General features: G+C 38.8%; 1 protein-coding gene across 20 annotated transcripts in view; it reads left to right on the top strand.

Annotated features, from left to right (window-relative positions):
* LOC310904415 (glypican-5-like) overlaps positions 1–12,187 on the top strand; it is a 441,629-nt gene that overhangs the window by 233,376 nt on the left and 196,066 nt on the right. The window contains exon 9 of one of the 20 annotated variants that reach the window (XM_083849127.1): positions 1,545–3,639. The exons of the other annotated variants lie outside the window; for them this stretch is intronic. Coding sequence (XP_083705253.1) covers positions 1,545–1,785 — 241 coding nt within the window. The 3' untranslated portion in view covers positions 1,786–3,639. Of the gene's footprint in view, positions 1–1,544; positions 3,640–12,187 lie in introns of those variants that run through there. 20 annotated transcript variants of the gene reach the window in all.

The raw sequence follows: 12,187 nt of genomic DNA, 5'->3' as shown, positions 1-12,187 counted from the left end.
GTTTAAGAATTTTCTCTGGCAGAAATGGTTGATTCCAACCCTAGTTTTGGCAATAGTGGCTGTGAAGCCTTGGGCAAGTTACTTCATCTCTGGAAACAACAGCTTCACGGGAAAATGTGAGGTAGCTGGATTTTCCTCACAGATGCACTTTGTAGCAGAACCAAATAGTCTTGGTCGAAATTCTAATTGAGTGCAAAGCATTAAGTTCATTGAAGTGGCTGGCCTAAGCGGCCTAAGCTATAAAATATAGAAGTTCCAGGTCCACCATACGCTTTTAATCCATACTAATGCTTTTCACTTGATTGAAGCAGAACTGCACTGAAGCTGGGCTGTCATTGTCTTAGATCATTGATCAACAGCATTTTTTAAATAAGATTGAAAAGCTGGTTTAGGAAGAGAAAAAAAAAGTGCAAATTTCTATGGTGCAAAAAGTTCCTGATATGAATTGTCAAAATGAGCTATACATCTTTTTGTAAGATTGTTTTCATTAGATTTGGACAAATGAAAGTATCCTATTGGATACTCTGGAAAGAAATTGATCTACAGCTCCCACCTTCCCAACAGAGCAGAAGTCCAGAGTTCCTGAAGCAGATAGGTCTTTTAGGAGACCCTCAGAAAGTTGTTATTTAGCATTTAGTTAATTTGAATTGTGAGTTTACAAATACAAACTTCCTTCATTTTTTCCAATTAAAAAGTTCATCTCGGACAAGATAACATATGATGACAGCAAAAATTTTCCATTATAAGAAGGCAGCAGTGGAAAATCTCTAGTTTTTAACCAACTTCAGCTGGTTTTAAACAAAAAAAAAAAGGAAAAAAATCAATTTAACAGTTGTTAAGGTTATTGAAAAAAATCTGGGATATTTTATTTTTTTAATTACAACTTGGTGTTTCGTTAATCCTTGTGAATATAGTAGGGTTAAGCCTTTTAATGACAGTATAGCTCCAGGCAAGATCGTACTTTATCAATAATCTTTTATGCATGCTAATTAGGCACTAATGATATGCCAGATTCAAAAGGGGAAATAACTGTAATTGTACTTTAGGAATAAATTAGGATCTGATGGGAAATACTGTCAGATTTTTGCTTCTGATGAGAATTTCTGTGGGCTATACCAATCAAAAGGGTAAACTGGAGTTTCGAAAACTCTGCATGTAGGAACTTTGCCACGTAATTATCCTTCTTATGTGCGACTGCAGGGTCTCACGTAGGATGCAGAAGAGCTGGTAAGCCTAGTCCTGCCGCCCTCCTACAACTCATGACCTCCTTGCTATCAGGAGGAGTAATGCCATGCCTCCAGCTCCTGGGGCTCTGCTGGTGAGCAAGGGATGAGCATTTCCTCCGCTTCTCATAGCCTCCAGCCAGCAAAGCCTCTGCCAGCCTCTGCCGTCTATCTCAATTGCACCTTCCTGCGGCTGAGCCTTGCACTGGGAAAGCAGCAGTGTTACTGTAGCAACTCGGCCCTAACTCATCTCTTTACCTTGTTAGAGCCATCATCTTCCTGGTTCTGTTCTCACTCAAACGCACTTTTTCATTTTGACAGACTGCATTCCCCGTTGCTCAGGCTCTGGAAAAGAAATCCCTTTGCTGTCAGAGCTCATCTTGAGCAGCAGGCCCCAGTTCTGCCCTCCGTGGGCTGTGTCGCTGCCAAGAAGCGCTGGCAGCTCCTGGCATGTGGATGGGTATGGATGACATTGATATTGCCTGTACACAACCATCAGAGCAGAATTTGGACCACTTGTGTGACCATCTCCTCGGTTTCTTCAGCGAAGATTTTCTTCTAATGGCCACAATCATTTCGGTCCTGACTGAGGGAATGGACATAGATGTCAAGTGCACTTATCCTGGTGCTTTGAGCTGTTTGCTTCTTATGAAGAGGTTTAAAATGTCACCCACATGGAATATTTCAGCAACAGGGAAGGGATTACTGCTGTCATTTTTTTTGCTGTGCAAGACCAGTTTTCCTATCCAAAATGCTTTAGCAGAGCTCCTCTATCCCGCATGTAGCCTTGATTCCCCTCTTGTAATTTTAGCTGCTTGACTGAGGCAAGTAATTTAGGGGCCTGTTGGCCTCAGTCTCCCTGTGTTGTCATCAGTCAGGCAGTTTAAGTGGGTGATTCAGCTCTTCAGGGGGCCGTGCTGCCTGACAGAAATGCCTCCTCTCGTAAACAAGAGGCCAACCTCAGTTTTTTCACTTGCTTCATCCCACCCTGCCATATGACTGCTGTTCCTGCAATTTAAGAGGAGTCCTCTGTTCTGGCTAAGTAATAACTGAGGAATTGTCTTTCCTTTATATCTATTTCCTTATTTATGCTCTTCTTGCTGTATGTGAAAGAGAATGTTTAAACAGAGTATTTTGAGGACTAGAAGATGTAGGGGAAATAGAACAAATCCTATGTTTCTTTTTTGCTTGTATCCAAAAAAGTCCTCAAACATTTCCCCAGCTATATTGGGTATTTTTCTTTAAAAATGAGATTATTGTTTGCATTCCGTATATTAGCTTTCAGGCAAGCAAGGCGCCTCTTATTTTTCTATCTTTGTAAGCAAACAAGCATAAGATGACTGACTTCAGTTCCAACAGGGTTTTCAGAATCTGCCTCAGTGTGGCATTTTGTCCTGATCATTTGAGGTGTTTTCAGATACCTTTGTCATGTGACATATAAGCAGACTGTCTTACTACCATTGACAATTCCTTTGTGTATTTAGGAAAAAAATACCTTTTAAAAACATTTACTCACAGAACTTTTGTATTTTCTTTGTTTCATTTTTCTTAATTTCCCTTCTTTTATCAAAACCCATTATGCCCTTTGCTTCCAGAGTATATAAAAGTTGTCATCTGGCTGGAGAACACATGCTTTCAAGATGTATTCTCAATATTATTTCAACATTGTTATTGTTGTCAGCAACATCTTAGGGCCATTTGCAGCAGAGTCAAGTATGCTTTCAGTAAAACTTGGCATTCATTTATATTTTCCAGCTTGCTTATACTAGAAAATGAAAAGTTAGAACAGAGAGAAGTTAGAAAAATATTGCTAGAAATGTTTGGCCTGTGAAATTGCTTCTTTTGTGATTTTTTTTTTCATGTTATGTTAGTCTCTTTTCTTAGTCTGGTGTGTTCATTGTACAAAATCTTGGGGTTTCTACTTAAGAGCTACTCAGGGAATGGAGACATTACCTCACATTAGCAGGCCCATTCATGAGCGACCTGTAGGATTTGAAGAGTAATACTTGTAGAAAATTACAATTTACATTTAATCTGTAGGGTTTTGTATTTGTTTTGGAATAGTGGGAATAGTGTTTTCAAGCAGTGAGTAAACCTGAGAGGGCTCTGATGTTTTCACATATATTCCCTTAGCAGGGGAATCAGTTCAATTTATTAAGTTACCAGAAATTAGTTACTTGATCAATTTTAATTAGAACAGTTTTCCATTATAGCACATTTAACCTGAAGGCTCATATGTACAGGCAGAGTGTATTGCAATCTTGGATTGCAAACTATATACTAATATTAAATTCCAGACCAAAAACTGTTCTCTGTTTCTTTTTAATTAAAATTCCTGGCATTTTCTATTAATGGTTGATTATTATAGGTTCCAGAGACAAAGCAGAAACATACTTTACACCTGAAGACTTCTGTGTTAGTTTATTAGAAGGACAACTGAACACCAGCAGAAAGAGTAGGAGACCACATCTGCTTCTCTTCAGTTGAGTGGAATCAGCTCTACTCTGCAAAACAGCAACCACAATGTAGGCTCGATTCCCTGGCTACATAAGGGTGTGGTGTACCAAAAAATAGCCTAACTCTGTGCTCCACACTAAAACCCTTTGTTCAAAATTTTCATATATATGTACACAATGCTGAACCAATGCCTAATCTGTTCACAAGCCATCCTTGCACACCCTTGAACTTCTGCACAGCTGCATGTAAATACTTCTCATGTCTTTCAAGTACAGTTGGTTATCTTTTTATTGCTTCTGCAAAAGGACGTACTTATATGTCACACTTCTTTTGAGCTTCGTGTGTAACAAAGAGAGATTGAGGGCGGTGGTTGCGCGCAGGTGAAATACCCATGTCCCCAGTCAGGGGTAACACAAATATGTTAAGGCATTATTTTATGGTAGTCAGTAACCAACATAATATTTTTCTTACACAGAAATAGGTCACAAATTTAGAAAGACTGAATGAGAAAATAACATTCTCTCGTGTTTTAAAGTTTTAGGGGTTTGTTTTTTCATTTTGAGTGTTTAGTTCAGGTCCGATGAGGGAGAGAGAGAGAAATGGGTGACTCTTTAAAGTGTCAAATCACAGCTTTCAGAAGAAAACAGTTCCAAAGAAAGACCTAATAAAACTTTATTGGACATGTTTTAAGAAGTTACAAATGTTATGCTGTAACTCATTCTGTTTTGATTATTTTTATGCTGGAAATATCTCATCTGTGAATGTGAAAGAAAGTAAAGACTCAGAGAGCGAGAAATATCAAAGCAGATTTTTGTTCTAGGTTGTTCAGCATTTACTAATTTTCTAAGCAGTGTCAAAACATCACTTTGTCCATCTGCCTGTCTGCTTGTAGAATACTACCACCTGGTTTAAATATTTTATCAGCAGAGTTTGAAATGAATCATATTTTTGTGAGCTGGAAAACAATGCATTAATCTTTCAGTGCAAATGAAATGTTGGATAAATCTTTATAGCATAATGCAATAGTTGTTTTCTGTATTGCACCAGTGGAATTACTTAGCTCTCAAAACTAAAGTTTATTTTCTGTAGTTTGTTTTTCTGTCCAAAACAAGAGTTGGTGTAAATCAGTGTTGTGCTGCTCACTTCAGAACAGCTATGCTGATTTGTTTCTTTGGATAGACAACCTCATTAGCCCAGCTGGGCAGAGGTCAGGTGCAACAAAGATTGAAATCAAGAGTAGTATTTGTGAATAGCAACTTTAAGGAGCCTTCCTGTCTTTGAGAGTGTCTTGCCTTTAAGTGTAATTGTCTGGGCTCTTCCGGGGTGAGCAATGCATTCTACCTGTGTTTGGGAAGCCAGAATATCTGTCTGGTGTTTATCAAGCTTGTGTTTAAATTTATTTATTTTTTTTTAACATATCTTTCAGGGTTATGGGACTTAAAGTGAAAGCTGTGTTTCCAGAAGATTTGGCAGGGAGACTGTGCTAATGCTTTCCCAATTTCTTGGGCTACAGTCAAGGATGGCTTGGAGCAAACAAGAATAAAAATACACCTTTTTGGTCAGTCTAGGCCAAAAAAATTAACTGCAAATTTGTTTAGTGTTTATTTTCTTAAAAATCAGATGTGAAAGACCTAAAATGTTAGAATGGACTTCATCATGCTTGTCTGTTGATTTGTTTAGTGTCAAGATCAGGCTTTACCTTATGAAAGGCAATCAGGGACAGAAGCAAGGAGAATGCAGTTGGTGAGAAGCACAGGGGAAGCAGCAGCCTGGGGTAGGAGGGCTGGTCTCAGCAAAGGGATGGGAGGAGAGGTGAGGAGATGCGAGCTAAAAGGCAGGGCTTGTGGCAAACCGCTGCAGTGCTGCTGCTGCCATCCCTTGCGAGGCCCTGGGACCTTTGTGTAAAGGCTGGTGGGTTACGTGCAACCCAGGAGCCCCGTGTGCTCACGTTGTGTGCACAAATTTGTCAAATTTAGATTGCATTTACAGGTTGTGGGTAGCTTATTCTGGAGACTGAACTCTAACGTAGACTGAATCTCATTTGATGCATAATGCTGCAATTTTGTAATTGTTAAAAGATGGGCTTTCATGGTTTGTCAGCCCCTTAGGCTGCCCATAAGACTACCCTAATGCCAAAACCATGATGACTGATTTATCAGTTTTCTTACTGTTAAAGCATGTGAGATAGCATTTACAGTGGAAGACTTGGTAATAATGCTCATAGCTCACCTGGTTATTGGTGAAGAAATATTACACACTGTTAAATCGAGATGGGATATAAATTGTTACAGGTAGTTAAGATTTCTTGCAATAATGTTGATCTTTACAGTCCCTGCTCTTCTGGAATTAGTGAGCCCTTCAGTGGAAAGGGCAAACTCAGTAATGAGACTGATGGGTGGAATAGCTTTTTCCACTGGGCCAGCTGCAGTGTGAAGCTGGAGGAGGAGGAAGAGGGAGCAGCCCAGCCCATCCCCTCCTGCTCAGGGTCTGTGCCCCCGTGTGGAGGCAGCACTGGGATGGAGTTGGATTTTGCTAAGCTGCTGTCCTCCTGTGGCACAGCCATAGCAGGAGCATATCGCCTGTCCCTGGGCTGGCAGAGAGCCATCTGCCTTGGCTTCTCTCCTTACACTTTAGCTCTGCCATGCGCCTGCCAGTGGTGACAGCATCAGGCAGGGCAGAGGGGACAGGCCTGCTAGCAACGTGAAAGGGCCTTGTTTTGTCTCCACGCTACCTCTGCACTGATGTTTTTGACACCACCTTTTCCACCTCAAAGTTACTGGTTTCTTGGAAAATGCTTCTGATAGTGCTGAAAGTGCTCTGAAAGTTTCTTGGCAAAAAGTATTTTGGTTTCGAGGTGGAATATGTATCTGATGAACAGCTTTGGAGAATGAGTTCCTGATGTGACATCAGAGAAGCCAGAAATGGCATCAGGCTGAACGCAGAGAGGACTGACCTCACCTTTTCCATTTCCTTGAGTATCTCACAAGTTCAGGAAATGCGGTAATCAGTCATTTGAAGTAAGGTAGTCTGGTAATACAAAAGAAAACAAACCGCACCACCACCAACCACTGGTGTTCTTTGCCCATCTGATCCTAAAATCCACAGGGCTTAAACTCTTCTCCTTCAGATCTCCTGACCAACATGCAGTCTTGCATGAAAGCTGAGCAAGTTTAAAACATGCTTTCTGCTCATTATTTGCAGAATCACCCAGACTTGTAGAAGGCTCTTAGCAACTTCTGTGCATTATGTTGCACTCCTGCCGTGACCCTTCCACAGGGCTCATCAGAGGAAACCAGCCCTCTGCTTTACCTAGCAGTTCATAAGTAATTGTTGGTTAACCAGGAATTTTACCTCACACTTGACATTCATGAGCAGATTGGAAACTATTACATCCATAATAGGAGGGAGAGGCTCTGAATTTTATGGTATGCATGGCAATAAAAAGCAAAGCAATTGTCACATGCATTTTGGCTTGAATCACGACAAGAAGCAGATGTATGGCATGCCTTTTCCTTTGCTTGCATGTATGCCAAATGACGCAAAATTCTTAAATGTTTTCTGTTTTTTGTTGCAATTTAATCTTCTCCTGAATAAACTGAACATGACAGTGAGTCCATCCAGAGCAGTTGCATGGTTTGACATTTCTGTGACTTTTCAGAAAGTGTCTGATTTACAGTTATTTTCAAGAAAAGTAGGGGAAGGAATATATTTATATTGTGGTGAAAAGATTAAGTGTATTTTCAGGTTAGAAAACTATGAAAAGCATACTCTCCATTTACAAATAATGATTATATTTTAACAGCACAGAGGCCAATGAAATCTCTTGTACAAATCAGAGCTTTATTCTTCGTGTTTAAATGCATGTCTGCTCAAAAATACAGACATTGTTAAATCTGAATTTGTCTGGTGAATCCAGTGCCAAGGTTGAGACGTGCACCATATATGCCTGGGGATGGTAACAGAGCTGTCTGTAGGAGGCTCTTCCTGATGAGCGTAGCACCAGGGTGCCTGCACCACTTATGTTTGGTTTTTCACATATAATACTGACTCCAGATTTCCATTTCCACTTAAATGTGTCATCCTACTCTGAGCCTTCCTAAACTCTTGTCCTCAGTGACAAGTTCTACAAGCTGATTGGATATGGTGAAGAAGTGCATTTCCTTTCCAGTATTAATCCAAAGAGAGAGAAAAAGATTATGGGGCTCATCTCATGCCAAGGCTTGCACAGGTAGGACTGACGCATTTGCAAAGAGTCAAATGATTATAAGGTCAGCCCTCAGTTCTTAAGAAGTTTAGATGATTGGGTCCAGTAAATGAGAGAACTTTGTTTTAACCATATGAAGCTCAGTAATAACCTTTCTCATAATCATTTTCAATCTAATGGGAGTTGCCTCTTCAGGGCTAATCATATTAAAGACACCCTTATTTTAAACATCCAAAACAGACTTGTAAAATGGTTATAAAGCTGCAAAGTACATTCTAAACTTGAACCACATTCCAAATTAGAGGAGTCTCTTTCCACAAATACGCGTAATTGCCACTGCTTGAAATGTGCATCTTATTTTCCTAGGCAATAAAACTAAACTTCATTTGTTGCTATCTTCTGGCTCCTATGATTGCTTGCTGTTCAAAAAGCAGTGTGAAAAGTTATCAGCTTAACTTGCAGGTTATGCAGATATTTGTGCACAGTCAGTTTAGAAGAGTGAAGATTTCAAAATCAGAAGGAAAGAAATGTCACTAAGTATTATGATGAGAGATTGTGACTATTCCAGTTAAAAGACACGGACAAAGGGTACTGGAACTCTTCCTCCCCCCAGTCTTTCTCCCTTGAATGTTTATTAGTAATAGCAATAATATAGCAACATGGATTTAAGTCAGATGAGAAGGGCTCCTTTAGCACTGTGTAAAGCCACAGAAGGAGTTTGGTAGAACAAATAGTGGCAAACAAAATTAGTATCTTTTTTTGAAAAAGTATTATAAAGGCTGTTCATCCCAGCACACCTGGAAGTATCAGGTTTGTCTTCAGCCATTGCTGTGTACGTCTCCCAACTGCTAGTGTAACTCTGGCTCTGAAAGATGTAGAGGAAAACTTGCATCAAATGTTCTCGTGTTCTTTTTTAGTAAGATTAGTGACTTGAAGCTTTTTTCTATTGGAAACCGTAAAACAGAATTTCAGGTAGAAGTCTTGCTTTTAATTGAATTACCAAACAAAACACACTTCAGAGACTCCAGCTGTGTTATATTCTGTCCTACTGTGGAACAAGTCTGTTTTGTAACAATTCCACATCAAAACTAAAGCTGGTTTCCTCTTCTGAGTTCATTAATACCTGTTTTAACTGTAGTTCTTTGGCCCAAATGACGTAGTTCTTCAGATAGTTCAGGAGAAGAGAGAAAGGAGAAAAAAAAAAAAAAACCACCTTTAAGCCATTTTATGTTTTTAAAATACTGTCTTGTTATTGTCATATATTTTTTTTTTTGCTTCTGTTCATTAAAATTATCCTAGCCTCCACCAGTAATTTTCTATTCCAATATTTAAACCATGAGAAGAATTTAATGGATGATAGTATATTTTTGAAACCGTCACTGCACACTGAATAATCAGTTACATCCTAAGTTGCAGCCAGCAATATATTCTATTACCGAAGAGAGCAGAGATGAAAATTTAAAGTTGGCTGAATGGTATAATTTGAGCAGAGTGATGAGAGATTGTACAGCTGTGGGGAATTGGCTGCATCTCTTAACTGCTCATGGCTGGGCTTTTATCTATAGACTTCTTTTTTTAAGGGTAAATATTGGGTAGATATAACTGAATTACACTGAAATTTCTAATGTGCACTCAAATACGATCTCCTTGTTAGGGGAGAAATTGTTTAGGAATAACAAATTGAAAGCTAATATAGTAAGCAGTTCCTTAAAGTGAGCACAGGCTCAGTTTTTAATTGCATTCCCTACAGAAATGGTAATAAGGATTTCTTATTCCTTGTGCACAGAAACAGTGAAATTATAGTTTGTTTTGTGAGCATCTGTAAGAAGAGCTGTCTACAAAAATCCCACTGGAAAGAAAAAGATTAAACATTAGTCTTGTACTTCTTACCTTTATAGCGGTTCAGCAATCCCACCAGAGTCACTAGGTATGAAAATGATGTGGAAATTAGGCAGCCAGCAATATTTCATACTGAAGCTAGATGTGTGTTTAGCTTTAAGTATTCAACCTGAATTGTGTGAATGTACAAGAAACCATTTACTGATGGAAGATGTTTGAAAGGCTAGTTAAGAAATTCAGATTGCTTTTACCCACTTTATTCCCACCACAGACTTGTTATTTAATATAATCTATGATTATATAATTGAGACTGGTTTTAATCCAGGACATACACAACATTCTTCACCTGGAAAGGTTCTTACAATAATTAGTTGCCTACATTTGGAACAGTATTTCCTTCTTAGACTGATAACTTTCTTACATAAAAATAAGGGCAGAGGACATGCACTCTTTTTTTGGCAGTCAGTCAGTCTAGGTGAATACCCAGTGTGAGGCAGTCGCAGCTAAATACTTCATACAAAAATCAATCATTCCTGCACCTGATGTGAACAGGCATGTTCTAATTCTTAACAGCTTGTTCTTGTTTGCTGTGTTCTCAATGTGAATCGTTTCAGAATTTGTCTGAAGACACCAGTATTTTGCAGCTTTGGCTGTTGTAAGAATGATCACCAATTAAATGAATTCATATGCCCACCTTTCATGTGAAAAGTCACGTCCTTTGTTTTTGGTGTCCCCTTGGAGTTATAAGTGCTTTGTTTCCCTTTTATCCATAGTTTTCTCCATTCTCCTCCCTTGACACTCCCTGTAAAACAAAGGGTTCAATCTAATAGTTTCTGTGAGCTGTGCTTACCGAATTGCATTTTGCATTTGTTAAGTATTCTAAAAGAGCAGCTCACCTCGAATGGAATCTGGGGGTTTTGAAGCTTGGCCATTCAGTTCATTAGCTTAATGCTGAATCAGAAATTCCATATTGCTGTTGCAGTAGAAAATAGTGATCCCTTAACACAGCTTTCATCTGACACATTGGCAAGCAGGCTCTTATTTTTGCTTCTTGATATACATTCCACTTCTCTCAAAGGAGTAGGAGCCCACCATCTTGTCAGTGTTTTGATTTATGATTAATTGTTAAAGGACCAAATTTTCTGCAGTAACATAGAATTTGGGAGTGGAAATATAAATTACTGTATTGTTTTCTTTGACACAAATAGCTGCTTTGACTTCAGGGAGTTTTATCTTGCCATGTTTAAGTCTCTTAATGATACCAGCAGGTACTTCTTTCCTTCAGAAGATTTATTACTTTTCAGTAAAGTAAGGGATGACAGAAGTATTAAAAAAGAGCCTCTCTACTGTTTTGCTCTGGGGCTTCCTACCTTGTTTTTTCAGTAAGTCTGGAGCTGTATGGAGCTGCTCAAGCAGCAGTGCTGTTAGTTTTGCATGCAAATTACCTCCAAAGTTATTTACAGGTGTTTTTTTTTCTAGATTAACATCCTTTTATTACTAGAACTTTTTTTTCCCACTTTCTCATATGTGGAAAGAAGAAAGAACAATGAAGCTCTGCAATGGGTAGGAGAAAGTACTAGGCGTGAATGTTACGTTATTTCCTCACGCCTGTGAAATAACACTTTCCTCTGCTTTCAGAGCTGATGGTGGGAACTGTTTGTGTTAGAGCTTCATAGCCTTAGAAATTCTAGAAAGCAGCCCACAAATGCATTTGCAGGTAGATAACGGAAGACGGCATTGATAGAATTGACAAGTGAGCGTTTGTGTCACTGTCTGATGCTTATTGATTTGGTACTGGGCTACGAAGAGTTATGGCAATTAAGAATTGTGGCAATTAAGAATTAAGATCAACATTGAAGAATTAAGACTCACCATGTGTGAAGTCTGTCAGAAGGTACAAATGTACATGGCATGCCAGGCTGAAAAAAGTTGTGAGAAACATTTACCAAATATAAAGATTAATCCAATTCATTCTACCCAAAGAAGCAGGATCATTTTGATAAAGCAATCAGCAGTGACAGACTACTGCCTTGGGGAGGCTCTTAACCAAGTCCTGGATAATTTCTTTGAAAGAGCCCCAGAAAATGTTTGGCTGTCAACTTTGTCCTGTTTGCTGCCAATCAGCAAATTTCCGTTGAATAAATTAATTCCAGACACAGCCTATTGGTTTGGCTGTTCTTTCGAGAGCAATGCTAAGATTGAGCTTGGATTAAAAGATACTTACAGCTTTGCATGGATGTCTTTGCTAGCTTTTAAGTCCAATACATTGTTGTTAGAGATTGTATACCGTGCATTCCTTGAAGAGACACTTTCACATGCTCACAAACTCTTGAACATTTCAGCACTCCTGCAAGGCACTTAGTTAACTGCTTGTTCATGAAGAAAAAATACTTGACGTTAATGTATAAAATATTTATTATTTTTAAAAAATCTACAAGAAAACTAAAAATTCCTTAAACTGTTA

The sequence above is a fragment of the Anser anser genome (assembly GCF_964211835.1).
Source record: "Anser anser genome assembly, chromosome: 9".
NCBI lineage: Eukaryota > Metazoa > Chordata > Aves > Anseriformes > Anatidae > Anser > Anser anser.
This window is presented reverse-complemented; position numbering and strand designations above follow the sequence as displayed.